General features: G+C 29.9%; 3 protein-coding genes across 4 annotated transcripts in view; 2 read left to right on the top strand and 1 right to left on the bottom strand.

Annotated features, from left to right (window-relative positions):
* LOC132930968 (paxillin-like) overlaps nt 1-1,405 on the bottom strand; it is a 28,460-nt gene extending 27,055 nt beyond the window's left edge. The window contains exon 1 of the mRNA XM_060997101.1: nt 1,058-1,405. Within this exon, the coding sequence (XP_060853084.1) occupies nt 1,058-1,070 (13 nt within the window). The 5' untranslated portion in view covers nt 1,071-1,405. The remainder of the gene's footprint in view (nt 1-1,057) is intronic.
* A 155-nt stretch (nt 1,406-1,560) lies between these two features.
* LOC132930969 (uncharacterized) lies at nt 1,561-6,355 on the top strand. The gene is made up of 5 exons (XM_060997105.1): nt 1,561-2,192; nt 2,379-2,731; nt 2,816-3,123; nt 3,199-3,376; nt 3,439-6,355. The coding sequence occupies exons 1-5, from the start codon at nt 2,173-2,175 to the stop codon at nt 3,642-3,644; spliced, it is 1,065 nt and encodes a 354-aa protein (XP_060853088.1). The 5' UTR covers nt 1,561-2,172; the 3' UTR covers nt 3,645-6,355.
* Nucleotides 6,356-7,649: 1,294 nt separating this feature from the next.
* LOC132929885 (probable cytosolic iron-sulfur protein assembly protein Ciao1) lies at nt 7,650-17,273 on the top strand. Of its 2 annotated transcripts, XM_060995516.1 has the most exons (7): nt 7,655-7,876; nt 13,458-13,777; nt 14,853-14,961; nt 15,061-15,217; nt 15,309-15,432; nt 15,975-16,113; nt 16,959-17,273. In XM_060995516.1, the coding sequence occupies exons 1-7, from the start codon at nt 7,813-7,815 to the stop codon at nt 17,222-17,224; spliced, it is 1,179 nt and encodes a 392-aa protein (XP_060851499.1). In that variant the 5' UTR covers nt 7,655-7,812; the 3' UTR covers nt 17,225-17,273. The 2 variants fall into 2 exon arrangements, with proteins under 2 accessions (XP_060851500.1, XP_060851499.1); XM_060995517.1 differs by lacking the exons at nt 13,458-13,777; nt 14,853-14,961; nt 15,061-15,217; ... (1 more) ...; nt 15,975-16,113; nt 16,959-17,273 and adding exons at nt 9,483-10,184; nt 10,258-10,705 and having other exon boundaries at nt 7,650-7,876.
* The last annotated feature ends 1,460 nt before the right edge of the window (nt 17,274-18,733 follow it).

Raw genomic sequence — 18,733 nt, 5'->3', positions numbered from 1 at the left:
AGAAAAAATAAAATAAAATATTAAAATTACAATGCTGAAACTAGGACAGTGGATATGCGTGTGTTATGGACGTTATGGTGCACAAAGGGATTGAATGAGCACATAATACAAGGTTAAGACTACCCATCCACTATTTATTTTGATATATGTAAGAACAATTTTCAAGTTCGCTCAGCAATTCTAATTACATAACATTTATTTCACATATTTCAAATTAAGTCTTATAAAATATAGATTAGATACCTGACCCCAAATGACCGACTTTTGTTAGTATTTTGCTTCCCCAGAGGGGATGCAAATTTTTCCTCTTACCAGATTTATTTTAATGTTTTTGTAGTCACTAGCAGTTATTCATAACTCATAAATAGATTAAAAAATAAACATATTATCCTATTTTTGAATCAATTATTAACAATAGGTAACTTTACCAAATATAAATTTTTAAATGATTATAAACCGATTTAAGAAGAATATTACATCACACGATCTATAAAAAAATAAAATGTGTAAAACGGGGAAGTTTTTTGAGTCGTGCTAAGCCACCTCCTTCTACCACGATCACCACTGATGCGGTTTGTACAATTATATATTTGATCCATTTTAAACCGATGGAGCTGCCTAATTATTTTTCAACACTGCTAGTCTGGGACAAAAAAGAAAATAAAACACTAAATTTGCAATATCTTTGATGGTTCGATCATAAACGACTAAACGAATACACCGTTATGATACTTGTCATTACTCGTTTTTATAAGTACCTACCTACTATAGCTGTTAGATACTTACGTCTTACACTACGTGTAAACTATACTCTGTCCTACAATATTTTATTGATCACCGACAGTCCTTATACATTGCGGGGTTTTTACTCAAATCGCATTATAAAAATTCCTAATACAATTTTTAAGTTTTTTGTTTGTACATTGCACGTATATTAAATACGCACAACAATTATATGACGTTGACAGGTCCAGTGATAACAACTGCAGTTCGTTGACTAAATATTATTAGGTATCTTTACATATCTACGGCAATAAACTAATAACTAATAACTCACCTAGGTCATCCATTTTCGTCGCGTCTCTGCAATCGAATCCCAGTGTATAGCGACGTCTCCGATACTACGGTCACAATGATATTAATACTATAATTACTACGGAGTGCACGTACTGTGAAGAAACCGGGCACATCGGCGTCCTGTTACGCGACGATATTGTGTTTGTGCATTTTTCGTCGAGAACGAAAACAATCAGAGAAGACGTGCGCTGTGATGGAATTCCGACGGTTTTTTTGTTTATAAAATTTCTTTTTGCGTAGGAATTTCGTTTTTATCAGTCTCCGAGAGAAATCATAATAACATTATACGTTTATACCTACATCTAAGTAAACAGTAATCTCTTCGGCCTCGACGTCCGCCAATGTTTACGTACGCGTTATCATATTATCACAACATCCTGCATTCTGTCAGTACGCGTTATCAGTATTGGCGGAAATGCGACGTTGCCGGTGCGGTGGTCGGTCAAGTCGGCGACCGAGCACGCGTATCTGTTATCACGTCTACTGACTGTTAACGAATCTCGTTTACGACACCCACGCATCGCGCACCCTCCCCGTCTACCAATCCAACGATTTCACCGTCGACCCATCGGCACCACGGCTACACGAGTCGTTACGTCCGACCCTTTCTCCCCTACGCCGCCCCAACAACAATCAACAGGCTATTTTTATCCCCCGTAACACATGCTCGCGAGGAACATACATATATAATATAATAACAATATCATTATCAACTATTTTTATTATTATTATTATTATTATCGCCGCCGCCGCCGTCGAAATTTCCGTCTTCGCCGCAGCACCAACACTGAGCACTTTGAACAGACCGCGACGAGACGATGCCCTTCCTCCTCTACGACTGTTGTAGTACGAGCACTACGAGCAGTAGCAGCAACGGCATCGTCGTCGTCGTTAGCAGCAGCCGCTTCTTCACCAGTCTTCCGACTCGACGACCCTAGTTTCAATTGCAATCGTGCCGAAAAAATAGTTTTTCGGGATAGAGTAGAAGTCTCGTCCTAGTCAATCCCCGTACGCCTGCAGTCGCCCCCGTCGAGCAATCTGACAAACACGCGACTGACAACTGACCTACACACGTCGCGGGTGGAAGCATTAACGATGCCTCCGGATATTAGCGAGTGAGTACGCGACCACCAAATATCATTATATTAAATATTATTTTATTACGATAGTATTAACTGCCCGTGTACGACGTGATCGTTCGTGCAGGGGGACTCGGTTATCGATCGGACCCGTATCATCGTCGTAACGATAAAATAATGAATTACTGTTTAATTATTGTTAAATAACCACCCCTATGGTAGTCGTACGCGCGTAAGCGGCGACAAATTATTGTACAGTCGTGTCGTGCCGTCCATCATGCCGGGTGTTTGCAGCGATCCAAACTTTTTCGAGACTACTGTCGAGCCGCTGCTCGCGGCCGGCCGCGAGGGCGATCTGTGCGAGTGGCTCAAGAAGAACGGACTAATAGCCAAGGAACAGAAGTGCCCAAATAACGAGTGTCTGACCACAGAAAAGATGCAGTGGCATCGTGCACGTGTTGTTGACAAGTTCAATTGGGTGTGCCTGGAGTGCAAGAAGAAGGTGCCGGCCAGGCACGCGTCCTTCTTTGCCGACTTCAAATGCGAATTGGGTTATGCCTTGAAAGTCATTGACAGTAAGTGACAATCATCAGTTAGTTGCATAGTATTGCGGAAATGTGTCTTAAACATACTCAACGCAGATGATTTTTTTTTCACAGGTTGGTGCAAGAATATGCCGCTCAGTGACGTCAATGGAGAAGGTAGGACCAAAGTAAATGTAGCCAAACGTATTTACAATGGATGCGCTCAAGTGGCCGAGTGGCAGTTGAAAAAAATAGTCGGCGACTTCAAACTTGGTGGCACTGATGTTGTTGTCATCGTAGATGTGTTTCCAGATGGCAACATGAGTTTAGAAGTACCAACCACATCTCATAATAATAATTTTTCCAAAAGAGTACTATGCATTGCTGACACGGCCCATGTTCCTGTTCGCGTTTGGGCAAGCCTTCTTGATGGATCTAATAAAGTAAAACAATTATAATTTATATTTATTCAATCAATAAGATTTCTTAAAATTTATACGGATGTTTTTTGGATTTAGGAGAATTCTAAGATTGTGGAAATGGTCAAAAATCACGTAATGCTGGGTTCCACTATTGTAACAAATGAAATTTTATATCCATTATTGCATAATTTACCTGGAATAGGAGAAGTCATAAGCACAGAAGCATTGATGAATTTGGACATAAATCATGATCATAAATCTTTAAAAAATTTAGGTTTGTACATTTGAGTAAATTTCATTGAACCACTGAATGCTTACAGATGGTTTTCTGTTTAGAGACTATATGGGCAACTACTGTAGAAGCCTGTATTCAATTACAAGATATGTCTACAACTCATGCGGAACAACATCTATACGAACTACAGTGGAGACAGATGTATGGATTTATTGCTCTTCCATCCATGATACAACAGATTGTTGAGTATACAGCTTACAATAACCCAATATGTCCACCTTTGCCAAGCATATGGCCTACAAATTAAATCAATTGATAAGTACAAATGTTAGCTAATTGCTAAACCCACCGTTTAATATTATATACATGGTAATTTTTGTCAATTATTGTACAACACTACGACTATTATTAAGTTTTGAAGAAGTTAATTTTATAATATTTTTTAATGACCGTTTTGTTTCACACATAATGCTCTTAATGATATTCGGCCACAATTTAATTTTTAAATGAAATGATATTTTGCTGAATAACAAGATTCAAATTTTTTAATTAAAAAAAATTAATATACTACAGAAATATTTAGATTTTAAATCTGTTTTTGTGTTCTGCGTGTTAGCTTAATTATCTAATCCAAGGCAAGCATAAAATGTTTTATAATTTTTAAATGAATATTACATTTTATAATATTAATTGACCTTAAACATTATTTTAAAAAGTTTAATATTTTTCTCTGCCCTTGACTTATTTGTACTAATTAATTTCTTTGAAAATATAATTATTACATATTATTATTATTTAAAAATTAGTTCATACATTTTTAACTATCAATACATTTGAGTCAATACTCTAATTAAAATTAAATAATCCACATTGTTAATATATGTTATTGCGATACATATCAATAATATTTTGAAAAATAATAATTATGTAGTTGCCTACATTCAATTTCTCAACTTAATATATTTTGATATTACAATAAATTAACTATACACAATTTAAATATTCTTCATAATTTTATAACTATTTTCCAATTGATTAGAAAAAAAATTGTTTTGCAAGTAATATGATATTAATAGATATTAGTGTAATTGATATTATCAAAGACTGGTTTTTTAACAAATTTTTACATTGTTTTGTTTAATTAATTTGGTGCCATTCTATAAGTTAAATAAATTAAGAAAAGTATAAAGCATAAGCAATATTAAAATGATAGATAAATATTTATAAATGTTAAAAAGTACAGGGTATTTCAGCTATAACCAAAATAGTGTCTTTTTTTTACTATAAAATATACAAATTAAGCGTACTTGTGATTTTACACCAATAATGTTTTCCCATATGTATTAAAGACATAAAAATCAGGGTTAATGTTTATTAATGGACATCAATTGTATACTTATGGTAGATAGTTACTCCATTTTTATTTTTTACATCACTTAACATTGTTAAAATCTGTTATTCAGAATTAATGTAAATAATTTTTAGAAATAACTTAAAAATATAGTTTAAGTTTATAATTAAATTTGTTTATATGAATGTGCTATATATAAGTTCTTCATAATTGATTTTACAGCACAAATATTATTTAATATTTTTATATAAAATATATATAATCAAATCAAATGTGGATACATAGACTATATTATGTTAAATGCAATATTACTAAACCAGTGAATTATTATGTATAAATGTTGATTAATTTGTGTGTTCTGTTCTACCGTGTGATACATTTTTATTTTTATTGATTAACGTTAATTTTTTTTTTCAAATTGTTTTTATTTAATAGAGAATGAAAAAGTTAGCTTTAACATTTGTTTACATTTATTTTATTAGTTAAATGTGTATCATTTTGTTTTAATTTGAATATAAGAAGTTATACTATTTTACAACTTATTTATTATTTATCACAAAATTAAATATTCTATTAATATATTTGAAATTATTGTATGTTGCCTAATTGTTTCAATTATCAAATCATTTTTATTAATGTTATCTTAAAAATATGTTACTTAATGAAATTGTTAATTTATAAAAGCAACAATAATAGTACTTGTCAAGTGCCTTTTTACTGTTAATTTTATGTCAAAAGCTCAAAAATATTCAATTTTTTTAATTATTGTACAATTGAAATGTTATTAAATAGTATACTACACAAAAATTCTGCTCAATGATATGAAATTGCTGCAAAATTCTAACATTAATAGTATTCTACCCTTGGTTATCCTTTGACATTTTGTTTAATAAATTTATTGTTTGTTTGTATCGTGTCCTTTCAAGTTTTAATCTATTCCTGTTATTAATACCTTAATTCTAATTGTTTTCTAAAGTGATTCGTTATTACATTGCTATTGTTTGCCTTTTTTTTCAATGTAAGACTTAACTTATACCAAATGCTTTTATTTTTACCATTTTGTATTATCTCATTATGTTGAAATATTATTTAAATGTGTTACTTATATAATTATCATTGTACAATTAACATAATTTACCAGTAGTAAAAAAATTTAAAAATTATTACTTTATTTTTCAAATACTCCACTTTAAGCAAAACATGTTTTTAATGTTTTTATAAAATTGTAGATTGTTCCTAGTAATTTCAATTTGAAATGTTGTTTTCCATTTTGTACATTACATCAATTTTTTTTTCATTGTGTTTCATTAATATAAATGTGTTATGTCTATAATATTATTAAATAGAAACTTATTTATTTATTTATTTTTTTTTTTTTTTATCAAAATATTAATGTTAGACATTTTTTGAGACTTAACTATTTTAGTTTTTTTTTTTAAGTATTTTAATAATTTTTTGCCGTGTTAAATTGAACTGTTTAATACATTTAGTTTAAAACTGAAACTCACTGTCTTCCTCTACCAAGTGACTAATTTTTATTATAATAAATGATTTACAGTTCATATTTTAATGTTTGACTGTTAAATATAATACAAAATATTGTTTAATAAATTAATCCTGTGTTCTATACATATGGGATGGATGTCATATAATATACACTCTACCGATGAATTTATGAGTATAGTATGCATTCTACCTCAAATAAATGTATTGAAAAATTATATCATATACCTAGTAAATCGTTTTAAGTAATTAAAAAATTTGCTTGTCTAAAAAATTGTCAAGAATGATGAATATTATTTTGTTTTATATATAACAACAATTCAAATTACCTAACCTATATGTAAGACGTAGGTATAAATTTATAGCAATTTCACACTTTCGGCATTTTCATTATTTTCCAAATGCCAAGACATAATTGCTAATTAAAAAATGTCTGGTTCATTCGTCACTACTTATAAGTTATAATTAAATAACAAATTTTCGTCAACACATTAAATGTATGGCTGCCTGGCTGCGTATATTGTATTATTGTAGTGTGAGTGTCGCGCAATAATAGAGACGTACTGAGCGTTTGAACAATTGAACCCATACTTTTACAAAATTTCAAAGTGTTGTTATCGAAAAATCATAAAGTATTAGGCCATAAAGATAAAGTAATCACCGAAGTAAAAGATTAAACTGTATCTAGATAAACTTATGCCTGTGTAAAATCTAAAAACCGGCCGATCGCAGGTAAACCGCACACTAAAAATATGGCAGCCTATGTAATATGTAATACACACACTTAAATTATAATACATTTCTTTATTTCAAAATTTTAATAATTAGTATAGGTAAAAATGGTAAAAAAATTAATAAATTATTAATTAGTACTCTAAGAATATACATAAGTCATAACTAATAACTATAGTAAATTTAATTTACCACCACTATTTCAATAATTAATGGCATTTTATCATTCCAATTATAATTATAACATGACAGTTTTAATATTTTAATCATGCTTTATGTGTAATCTTGGAGCAATGTGATTCATATACTCATGTGCTTTGTTCAATTTATTTAATTCAATTTAAACATAATAAATGATTTGTTGAAAATGAGCCCAGTTTTTTATTAATGACTATGAGATCTCTTTTACTTGTTAATTACTTTCGGCTATCTAATGCAGAGCATTTTCTTGATAAAATTTGCTCCATAGCACGGTTTAAAATAGAATCTATCTACCTATCTTAAACCGTACTCCATTGTCAACTACTAACTACTAACTAACTAACTAAACTAACTAGTAACTAGTCATTATTCAAGTGAAAATAGTGAAATCAAATAATAGTAACACCGTCATACCAGTCGCCAATAATTAAGTTCAGTTATTGTAGTGCACGATGCATTATAAAGGCAACACTGATTGTTAATAAATTGATAATGTTAAAGGAATGTGATAAATGTTAATTTGTTTAATGATAATATATCACAAACTCGCATGTGTTGTGTAAAGAGGATCTGAGAATCACATTATATTGTAAATTTCGGAATTGTTTAACGTTTTCACACTCGATTTTAAATTAACGCCTTAAACGTGTTACGAATATTTTAAGTTTTGTCTTTTACTATATTATTTATGATCTCAAAACCTTATCTTCGTTGCCTTTTAAACAGATACAGAAGCTTCACTTTTGTTAAAGGTAAATTATAATTCTTAATTTTTGTACAAATTATAATTACTAGATGATGTAAACTCATTTCTAATTCTTTAACAATCTTATATTTGTTTAAATATTTACCATAATTCATCAGCCTGATTAAGGAAGTGCTACCATCATAAAGCACCATTACAATGTACTGCTCACCATATATTATTGTATTATACAAACTGAGTATATGATTTTATTAGTTTGTTATAATGTAGGTAATTGGTATGTAGACAGAAACTGAAAAAATTATGTATTAATTTAGTTAACTTGGAAGTTGGAAGCTATAAGAAGTAAAATTGATTATGCACTAATAAATTTAAAATATGCAAAAAAAAATTATATAACCCACAAATTTTGTTATTTTAGAAAAATAGTTTTACTAGTTTTTACAAAACTTTAGAAAGCCAAGGTATCTTTGTTTTTTTTTTTTGGCAATTTAAATGATGAAAGTAAATATTAAGCAGATTTACATACAATATGTATCTAATGTCTCACTTTACAATAAATGACAATGACTATGTCAAAAATTAAATGCTATAGTTGTATAATATTTATTATAATAATTTGTTGTAGCTCTATGAGTTTATGAAATTAAAATAAGATATAAATAAAATATCTGTACCACTACCTTTTTTTTTTTTTTTTTTTTTTTTTCCTGTTTTAACCGACGACGCCGCGGTATCTGTTTTCGCATTGCTTCCGCGGCGCCGCCATCGTTTATTGACGGTATCAAATATTAACACATCGTGAGAGGCAGACGGGACAGCTCCCCGGCTTACCCCGTTCAAATCTGTACCACTACCTATATCTATATAAATATTTGGGATTTATTTTTACTAAATTAAGTCATAAATCATGCATTTTTGGTGTTTGTTGTTGAATTATTCCATAATATGCATTTTATTCAAAATATGCATAATAAAATAATCACCACTTATTCATCATGATGTAATTCATAGACATTTAAAATTAAAGTAATAATCAGAATTTGAAAAAAAATCTAATTTAGAAAATTACGTATTTAATGTAACTTACATTACTACTTAATCATTGTTATGATTTTGATAACATTGTTGGTTATACATAGGATATGTTTTAAAAAAAATTATTTTTAATTATAATTATTGTTAAAAAAAAGAAAAAATGTATACTTATTAAAAACCAATTTTATAGTAATATACACATAATTTGTTAATATTTTATCTATAGGTAGTAAAAATAATTGTTGTAGAAGTCAAAAATGTAGGTAATGAATTTTACATATTACTAACTACTAAGTAATCATTGAGGCTTCAGTTAAATGCATGTCATCGAATAATAATTTTAAGTGAAAAAAATAATCATTTTATTTTGTGTGATTATCAGTTATAATACACATGAAAGTATATTGCATTTATTTTTTTTATATAAAGTGTCCAAAGTTAAGAATTATATTTTTATCCGAGATCTAAATTTAAGTGAATTTAGTGTAGATATAAAACAACACAATAAGTATACATTAATTTATTAGGTCTTATAACTTGTTATTTATATTTTCAATATTTGATCCGTCAATGATCATAATTGCTAAATAATATTTTTAAATTTTTATTTGCAGAATAATAATTTTCTAAAATGACTGGAAAATTAAAAGCTATTTGTACATTAAAAGGACATTCTGGTATTGTATGGAATGCATCATGGCATCCTAAAGGACTAATGTTGGCTTCCTGTGGTGAAGATAAAACCATCAGACTGTGGAATTATAAGGATGGTGATAAAAGCACATTAAAGTGTTTACTAGCTGATGGTCACCAGCGTACCGTTAGGGCAATTGCATGGTCGCTTTGCGGTCAAAGTTTAGCATCAGCTAGTTTTGATGCCACTATAGCAATTTGGGATAACAAATCTGGACAGTTTGAATGTAATGCAACACTAGAAGGTCATGAAAATGAAGTTAAAAGTGTGGCATGGTCTAGATCAGGCTCAATGTTGGCGACGTGTAGTCGTGATAAATCTGTATGGGTATGGGAAGTATGGGAGGATAATGAATATGAATGTGCAGCTGTCTTAAATGCACATTCACAAGATGTTAAGAAAGTAGTATGGCATCCCCACGAAGATATATTGGCATCTGCTAGTTATGACAACAGCGTCAAGTTGTATATGGAAGATGCGTCAGACAAAGAATGGACTTGTGTGGGTACTTTGAGCTCACACACATCAACTGTCTGGAGTTTAGCGTTTGACAAGACTGGTGATCGAATTGTGACTAGTAGTGACGATCGAACATTAAAGATATGGCAAAAATATCTCCCTGGTAAAAAAAATTTATTATTTTTTTGAAATGTGTATAAACATTATAACTCTGACATCATAATATTTTATTTCAGGTAATCCTGAAGGAATTTCCGTTAAAGATGGAAATTTTGTGTACAAATGTGTATGCACAATCAGTGGATTTCATACAAGACCAATTTATGATGTTGCTTGGTGCCATTTGACAGATCTAATTGCCACGGCATGTGGTGACAATTCTATAAGAATATTTAAAGAAGAAGAGTTATCTGACCGTAATCAACCCTCATTCTCATGTGTTTCACATGTGAATGAAGCTCATTTACAAGATATAAATTCTGTTCAGTGGAATCCTGTAGTTAAAGGTGTTTTAGCATCTTGTAGTGATGATGGATTGGTAAAAATTTGGAAAATGGAATCAACATAAGACTATCACAAAAAATTTTAACTTTGTTTAATACTTTAATCTGTGTAATGTTATTATATCGTTGTATTGTATAGAAATTGTAATTTTAATTCAAAATATATTTTTGAAATATGTTATATGGGAGATGATTATTTAAAAATTTAAGTCTAAAAATATGTATTATAAATTATAATCATTATTAAGTATGATAGAATTTCTCAATAACATACTACTACAGTTGTATTTTATATTCATTTCAAAAATGATTTGAGATTAAATACATTCCTATTGAAAACATTGTAGTCTATTTCTGAATAAATTTCCTTGTAACTACTTTTATCCAACTTGTAGCATATGTATGTCATTTTTGACCTACTAAAATAATTTTCAATCAAGGTTAATAAAATTAATTTCAAAATATGATGTCTTTCTAATGTAAGATTAATTTAACCATTAGTCTTTATTTGTTCTGTAAATTATAAACTTGGAGTTAATAATATGTGGTGTAGTTGGTGTAAAATAATCTATACAAATTTGGTAGTCGGTTAAGAAAATATAAACATTTGAGTTGATGTAGTAATGGTGGTTTGATAAAGGTGATTAGCCCAATACACTCATAACTCACCTAAAAATTAAATATCGTATAAAACCAACAAGAAAACATAGATTGTGTTCTTACCTAAAAGTTTGATAATAGGTCAATTCACTCTAATATCAAAACTAAAAGCACACTAGGTATATTACGGATGCGACATTCTCTTAATATATGGTATATCTTAATATCTATAATAGTCCTATATTTATATTTATATTGTTAAAATATGGACTTCCTAATCTGCCCATGTTACTTAGTAAATTAGTTTGAAATATCAATAATATATAAATAAATAAATAATATAATAATTTTAAACAAATAGTCAATTTTTTCAATTACGGTCAATAATATTAAATGTCAATTATAATGCATAAAAAAAATTATATATTACTACCTAACCTATTAATACTTATTTTATAGTCGTTTTCTCAAATTGAAATACATTTTTTTTAAATCTGTCCACTTGAATTTGATTGGCATTTAACCGTTCACGTAATGTTTTTAACCTTTTTTTGAATGGTTTTCGATTTTGAGCATTTGGTTTTTTGGACTCTCCTATATTTTGCATAGCAAGTTTTGCACAATCTGCCGACATTTCATTTTTTATTTTGGTAATTAAAGTTCAAATCGAGGGGTGTTTTCCTCCAACTAAATGGCAAAATCGATTGTTCCATGATTCACAAATATTATTGGTTCGGTTTCGGTGATTGTTATCAAGAGCTGTTCGGTGAACATTCCATGTTTCCGGGGGAAACATTGGTGGAAAACTTCGAACGGTTAAACGTAAAGTGTTTTGTTTAATTATTCGACATATTGTTCCACGTAAGTTTCTTCAAAATATTGAAATAAGTCTTCGGCATCAAGAGGAATAACTGATTTTAAATAGTCAGCACCCTCTTGCAACCTATTTAGTTGCAAAAAAGCCAAACCATCTAACATACCACAAAATTCATTAAAATCATAATCTTCTCTTTTTTTTAATCCTAATTCTGCTAATTTTCTGCGAGTACTCTGGCATAGATGATAGAAACAACCATTTATTATTAAATGTTCCCCTAATACATTTTTTGATGCATTTGTTATTGCTTTTTCAAAATCTACTTTTATGTACCTATAGTGGATCTGGAAAAAGATTGTTCTTTTCACAGTCTGATAGAATAGCATTAAACATTATTTCATAAATACATTGACTTTTTTTTCAAGTAAACAGAAAATAGCCGTAAAGAATTCATTATATTTTTCAATTTTTAGAATATAAAGTTGTGAAAAATGTTTCGGGGCTAATCCAAAATTTCCATCTACATACAAGGTATTTGCATAGGTTAATAACTTCATGTTGTTTCTCGTACTAAATATTATGACCTTTTCATTATTTTCGCTGTGGTTATCAAATAGTTAACATGTTTCATTTTCGAAAGCACTCCATTTGCCTACGATACAATTTTATGAATATTATATATTATAACTATTATGCTGATTGAAATTGTTGACAAAATTTTGTTTTTTTCGTGTAACTCAAATTTTACGAAGCGATTAAATTAAATCAAGCAAACTGTTACCTGTCAATGTGTATTATTATATCACGCACGTAAATTAATTGTCGCAATATATAGTAGTATACCGAATATACGTTATATAATAAATTTGACATTTGTATACGTTTATATTGCGTATTATTTACTTCCTGCACTTCATGGAATAGAATAAAGTAGACTATATCAGGGGTGGCCAAACTTTTTTTGGTTATTAAAAATATACTATATACTTCACCTTTAAGGATCCACTTCCATAGAAAATGTTTTTATTATTGAGTAACTATAATAATTAAGAAACATACTTGCATAAAGTATATATAAACATACAACAAGTATTATGAACTAATTACTAAAAATAATATAATAATACTACAACACCTCGATTAATTTTCGTGAGCGTGGCCCTAAAAATAAATTCTAACATGATTGACTTTGAAATTGTCCGCGATCGACCGTTTGGCCGCCCCTGGACTATAATATAGTGAATGAAGATCGTAGCACCCGAATAGTGGACGCATGTACATTATATATTATAGGGACTTAGTATAAGTACTGCTCGATACCTACTTAGTACCTATAGTAAATAGAGCAAAGTGGTTATAGGTATAGTAGGTATACCTTATCCAACATATTATTTTGTTTTAATTAAGTCGCAGCAATGCAGCATCAACGTAATGTAATACATTATAATCAATGTCGACGATAAAGAATTGTTAATAACAATAATAATTAATTTTAATTAATAATAATTTTTTACAGCAACCGCGTCACGTTCCGGAAGTCACCCTTGCAGGACTGTATATCGTTATTGCACGATCGGCCAACAAAACATGGCGACACTGTCGGAAGTCGTCTCGACGTTGAAGAAGATGGCACCGCTGTCGCTTGCTGAGTCTTGGGATAATGTTGGTTTATTGGTGGAACCAGTAGTCCGGAAATCCATTGGCCGAGTTTTCCTCACCAACGATCTAACCGAGGACGTGCTTAAAGAAGCCGTGAGCGTCAACACCGATCTCATCGTTTCCTATCATCCGCCAGTGTTTACTCCGTTCAAAAGAATTACTTCGGATACCTGGAAGGTATATATATCACTAATACGTATATTTTTTTATATTTTAATTGTCGTACGAAAATAAGATTAGTAAATGCGTACATTTTTAGAAATTTAATAACATAATAACGTCGTGGAAAAAAAGTTGCTCACCTCGATGAGTATAACTTACTGAGATGGTAAAAACACAACTAAATCACGATATTAATGTCGTGTACGCTATTTCATTAAAAAGTTATTGTCGTGTTACAATATCTAAGAATTCAAAATTTTTAATTAACGTTTTTTGTAAAATTTCTTATATATACTATCGTTCTATTACGAAATATAGTAATATATAGTTATATATAATAAATATTTATCCAAACATACTCAATTTGCTTGTTTTCATACAACATGTAATAGAAATACATTTAATAGTTTGTAAATATGTTAGGGGTGCTTTGCATTACAATTATTTGCAAACAATACTTCGATAATCATTTTATATTTATTGCAATAATAGATACAATTTTAACCAACTATGTATAAATATCTGCAGGTATATTTGTAAGATATGCTCAATAATTTGCAGTTAAATAGGTGAAAAATTCACAGAAATTAGATTAAATTTCACTATAAAAATAATATATTTGATAAACCAACTTTATTTATATGTTATTATTAAAAGCCTTTGCCTCGCATGACACATACGAATCAATGCAGAATATTAATAACATATTTTATCAATTCGTCCTTTTTTTTTTTATCAAATTTTTATATACATTCAAATATTTTAAAAATAGGAATTCATATTGAAGAAACTGTCATTAATTTTATAAAATTGCATTGCAATATACGTACTACGTAGATATATTATTTTTGTTAACATGAATAATATTCTCGGAAAAAAAGAGTATTCCTAAAACTATTTTGAAAATTTTAAAGTATAAAAACTTTTTTTTGCTTTACATTTATGTTATTAAAATATATTAAACCAATTATTTTTTTATACAACTGTGGAAAATTATATCTTTTTGTAATGAAAATATCTATGGTGAATGATGATACGGAACTTTAAAATACTTACTGTATATTATATGTTTTTTTATGTTTGCTTATAGAGTCGTATCGTTAGTCGTTGTCTTGGTCAAGGAATTGCTATTTATTCTCCTCATACTTCGTGGGACACCGTGGAAAATGGTTTAACCGATTGGCTGATAAGTTGTTTTAGTAAGAATACATTTTTTTTCTGTTGGTGATTGATTAAATTTTCACAAGCAAATTTATTTTATAATGAAATCGGTTAAATGTATTATGACATGTTCAAAGGTGGTACAGTGTCTGCAATACAACCACTAAACATAAATCCAGAATTTAGTCATGTCGTGACTCTTTCGGCGTCACTGAGCGATAATACTCCGTTGGGTGGATTAGAAATCAAAACCATTGTGGAGTCGTCAGACTTTCAAGCTAACAAACATTTCAAGTAAATTAGCAATTTAGTAGTATATCAATGCTCGTGCCTGAGAATTTATGTTATTATTAATTAAAATGTTGTCTAATATTTTTTTTTATAGAGTTGTAAGCTCCAATGATTCTCAACTTCAAGTGTTATGTAATTCAAGTTCTTTATTGACGCTGAATAAAGTTGCCAAATCTTCAAAATGCAATCTTTTTTTTTACGCCAACAAAAATGAATCGGTTAGTATATATCTATACAAAAATTACAATACAATATGCTACCATATTTTTATAATATAAAACAGGCCTATGGCGCTAAAAAATAAGAAATAAATGACTAATACCAATATACCATTAATTATTCAATAAATTGACTTAAAACCGTAAAATTCAAATAGGTATGAACTTAAAAATATAATTGTTGTTTTACTTAGCTTTTCTGTTTATTAAAAATTAAACTACAGTAGAACCTCGATTATCCATGTTCGCGATTAACCGTGCTCACTTTTCCGAAAATTTAAAAATAAGTATGGACTGTAGAGTGTAGATGTATTATGTATAACATAATTGTATATATTTCTAATTATAAATAAAGAAAAAATACATTATTATAAAAAGTCTCGATTAACCGTGGTTTTCACTTATCCGTTTGACCCCCTCCCCGCCATTATCCCGGATAATCGAGGTTCCACTGTAAATGCTATTATACTTGGAATACGATTTTTCAGTAGTTATACGACCAATAAAAATAAACATTAATAGCAATTTGTGTAAATTTTCAGTTGCCATCATCTTCTTCAGGGGCCGGTCGTTATTGTCAATTTAATAACAGGTTGTCGATCAACGATGCCATTGAAAGGATTAAACGTCATTTGGGTGTCGACAATTTAATGGTAGCGCTGGCCAGAGGATCGACATTAGGTATATTACAAATTTTATTGTATACTTTTGTACCTATACATGCAATTAGGTACTTAAATACCCATAGAATCAATGGCGTGCGTGCATAATATATAAAGCAATTCTAGCAATCTGAAGTGGGCGGAGGGTTCTAAATTTGTTTGTATGGTTTATCAGTTTTTCTCACACAGATATAACATTTGATAATAGTATAAATTACTTACGAATTACGATTATATTTATATAAAAAATAATAATTTAAAGTTAGAATAAAATTTTACTAAAATTTAGTATATAGAGTGTATCAAAAGTCTTCATCCGATTACAAATTTATATAGCTCGGCAATCGTTAGCCGCAGGTAAGAGACCCATATATTAATGGAAAAATAACTTAAAATAAGCTTGGTTATCTCATTTTTGTATGTTCAATTTTAGTAAGTTTTTACTATACATATACGCAAAAATAAAATATGACACATCTTAGACGACCTAAAGTCCCTAATAACTTGGATTCGCAATAAAGATATGCTTATATTACTTATGTATTATGAAAGAATATTTTTTTTAATGAGATTTTAACATTATAATATCTCGACAATTACATATATGAAAGATTATCCATGAATATAATCTGACAGAATATTATCTCATATATCTCATCTCACAGTGTATAATTGTCAAATCTCCCTATACTTACTCATTTTAAAAATAGTCGGACAGCCATTTACCCCTCATATATTGAACTGAAATAGAATATCAATAAATGGCACAGATAACATCGGTCTTATAACCTCATAAATCCATAATTTAATACATTTTCATAAATATTATATCGTAATTTGTTTTATTACCTGTACGATTTACAGAATCGACGATCAGCTCGGCTGCGGCCGTAGCCGGTTCAGGGGCGTCTGTGTTGCGCGGTGTCAAAGCCGGTTTGTACTTGACCGGCGAGATGTCTCACCACGATGTGCTAGATGCAGTGCACAATAAGGTGACAGTCGTACTGGCCAATCACAGCAACACCGAACGGAACTACCTGAACGTGTTCGCCGGCCGACTACTCGAAGAGATGCCGCAGTTGAACGTTCACGTATCGAAAGTCGACCGAGATCCGTTGATGTTCGTTTGATTATTATAATAATATAAATAATATACTAAATGCTATCGTGCGTCTACAATCATAAACTCATTTTTGGGGGGGAGGATACCTCTTCTGTCTTTTTCATTGCTTTATCTGCCGACCGTATGGGGTCGCAGTCACTTCATAGTGCTTTATCCCTTACCCTTCTCTCCTTAATGCACACCGGCTGTTTCATTTCACCCTCTATTCTATAACTAACCACCTTTTATTCGGTTACCTCTCCCTCTCTATCATTCGGCATTCGTTTCGATATAGCCATCCTCACTGCCTCTGAATCGCCACTTATTCTCATAGCTAGAAATATCCACTCTATAGAATTTCAAAAACTATAAAATATTTGTGTATATTGGCATATTACACAATATACAGTTTTATATTTTTCCACCCACCCGAACGCCATGTCCTAACTCCTAAGGTTTTGATCTATCATTCAACGCGTCGTAGATGATGTCCCTGACCAATTCAATCTTTGTAGCACTGACCATAAGATACCGTACATTATTACATTTTCCGATCATAGAGTATAATAGAGCGATGTAAATGATTATTCTATTTCGATTGAAGTGTGACTGTTTCATGGATAAACACATCAGGTTTGAAACACTTGAGCAGCGTACTTTTTCCCGAAGCGTACGCGGTAAGTGAGACTAACGGTAAAGATTTTTTGTCTACGAGTAAAATATGTGAACTTAGAAGCCCCAATTATATATATATATTTACTGTATTCAAAAATATATATTATATCAGATATTATTTATTATACTCTGTATTACGCCTCAATCAATAAATGCAAAACGACCTGACACTTAAGTGTAATCAGTTTATTGCACACATGACTAATATAAGAATTTATGATATAACTTATTGTCATTTAAGCATTTAACAGATCTTATTACCACGGTATAATCATAAAAATAAAACGATTTATTTGATCATAATCAACCCACGTTTTAATGTGTTTTCCATGAGAATTTTTAAGATATGTAAGTACTTCTTTAAAGAGGCTATATCGCTATATCACTATATGACAATTAAAACAGTTGCTGCACTAAAAAAATATTTTAATCCACCGATAGCCGAACTATGCCTGAATAACGTTTAAGAGAACGCGAGCCAGTACTTAAGCGGCATGGGGGTAAGTGCCGGCTGTACAAAATTAATTTCAATACAGATAGAGCCATAACTTTTAAAAAATGAAATATTTATTTTAAACTTAAAATTAGATTGATATTTATGACAATGTACAACATGAGTAAGATAATTAATAATTAATATTATTAAAATATGTATTTCATCAAAGTAACAAATTATAGTAACACGGCGTAATGGGTATACAATAAAGGTACCGCGCTGTCGAGAATTTATTTTTCTGGTATTTAGCACTTTAGTAGCCGATAACTTATATTATAATAATATATATTATTACTGTGCATTTAAGTCAAATTCAAACTCTCCGAACGAATGCATTCTGTGTCATTAATCAAGTACTGAAGTATA

The sequence above is a fragment of the Rhopalosiphum padi genome, chromosome 4 (assembly GCF_020882245.1).
Source record: "Rhopalosiphum padi isolate XX-2018 chromosome 4, ASM2088224v1, whole genome shotgun sequence".
Classification (NCBI taxonomy): domain Eukaryota; kingdom Metazoa; phylum Arthropoda; class Insecta; order Hemiptera; family Aphididae; genus Rhopalosiphum; species Rhopalosiphum padi.
Note: the sequence above shows the minus strand (reverse complement) of the source record. Positions and strands in the feature narration are given on the sequence as shown.

What these genes read in the sequence shown, in the direction of transcription:
- LOC132930969 (XM_060997105.1), top strand. Translation starts at nt 2,173, where the DNA reads ATGCCTCCGGATATTAGCGA. An exon ending in ATGCCTCCGGATATTAGCGA is followed by an intron (nt 2,193 to 2,378) that starts GTGAGTACGCGA and finishes CCCCTATGGTAG; the next exon opens with TCGTACGCGCGTAAGCGGCG. An exon ending in TGCCTTGAAAGTCATTGACA is followed by an intron (nt 2,732 to 2,815) that starts GTAAGTGACAAT and finishes TTTTTTTCACAG; the next exon opens with GTTGGTGCAAGAATATGCCG.
- LOC132929885 (XM_060995516.1), top strand. Translation starts at nt 7,813, where the DNA reads ATGATCTCAAAACCTTATCTTCGTTGCCTTTTAAACAGATACAGAAGC. An exon ending in TTACTTCGGATACCTGGAAG is followed by an intron (nt 13,778 to 14,852) that starts GTATATATATCA and finishes GTTTGCTTATAG; the next exon opens with AGTCGTATCGTTAGTCGTTG. An exon ending in ACGCCAACAAAAATGAATCG is followed by an intron (nt 15,433 to 15,974) that starts GTTAGTATATAT and finishes GTAAATTTTCAG; the next exon opens with TTGCCATCATCTTCTTCAGG.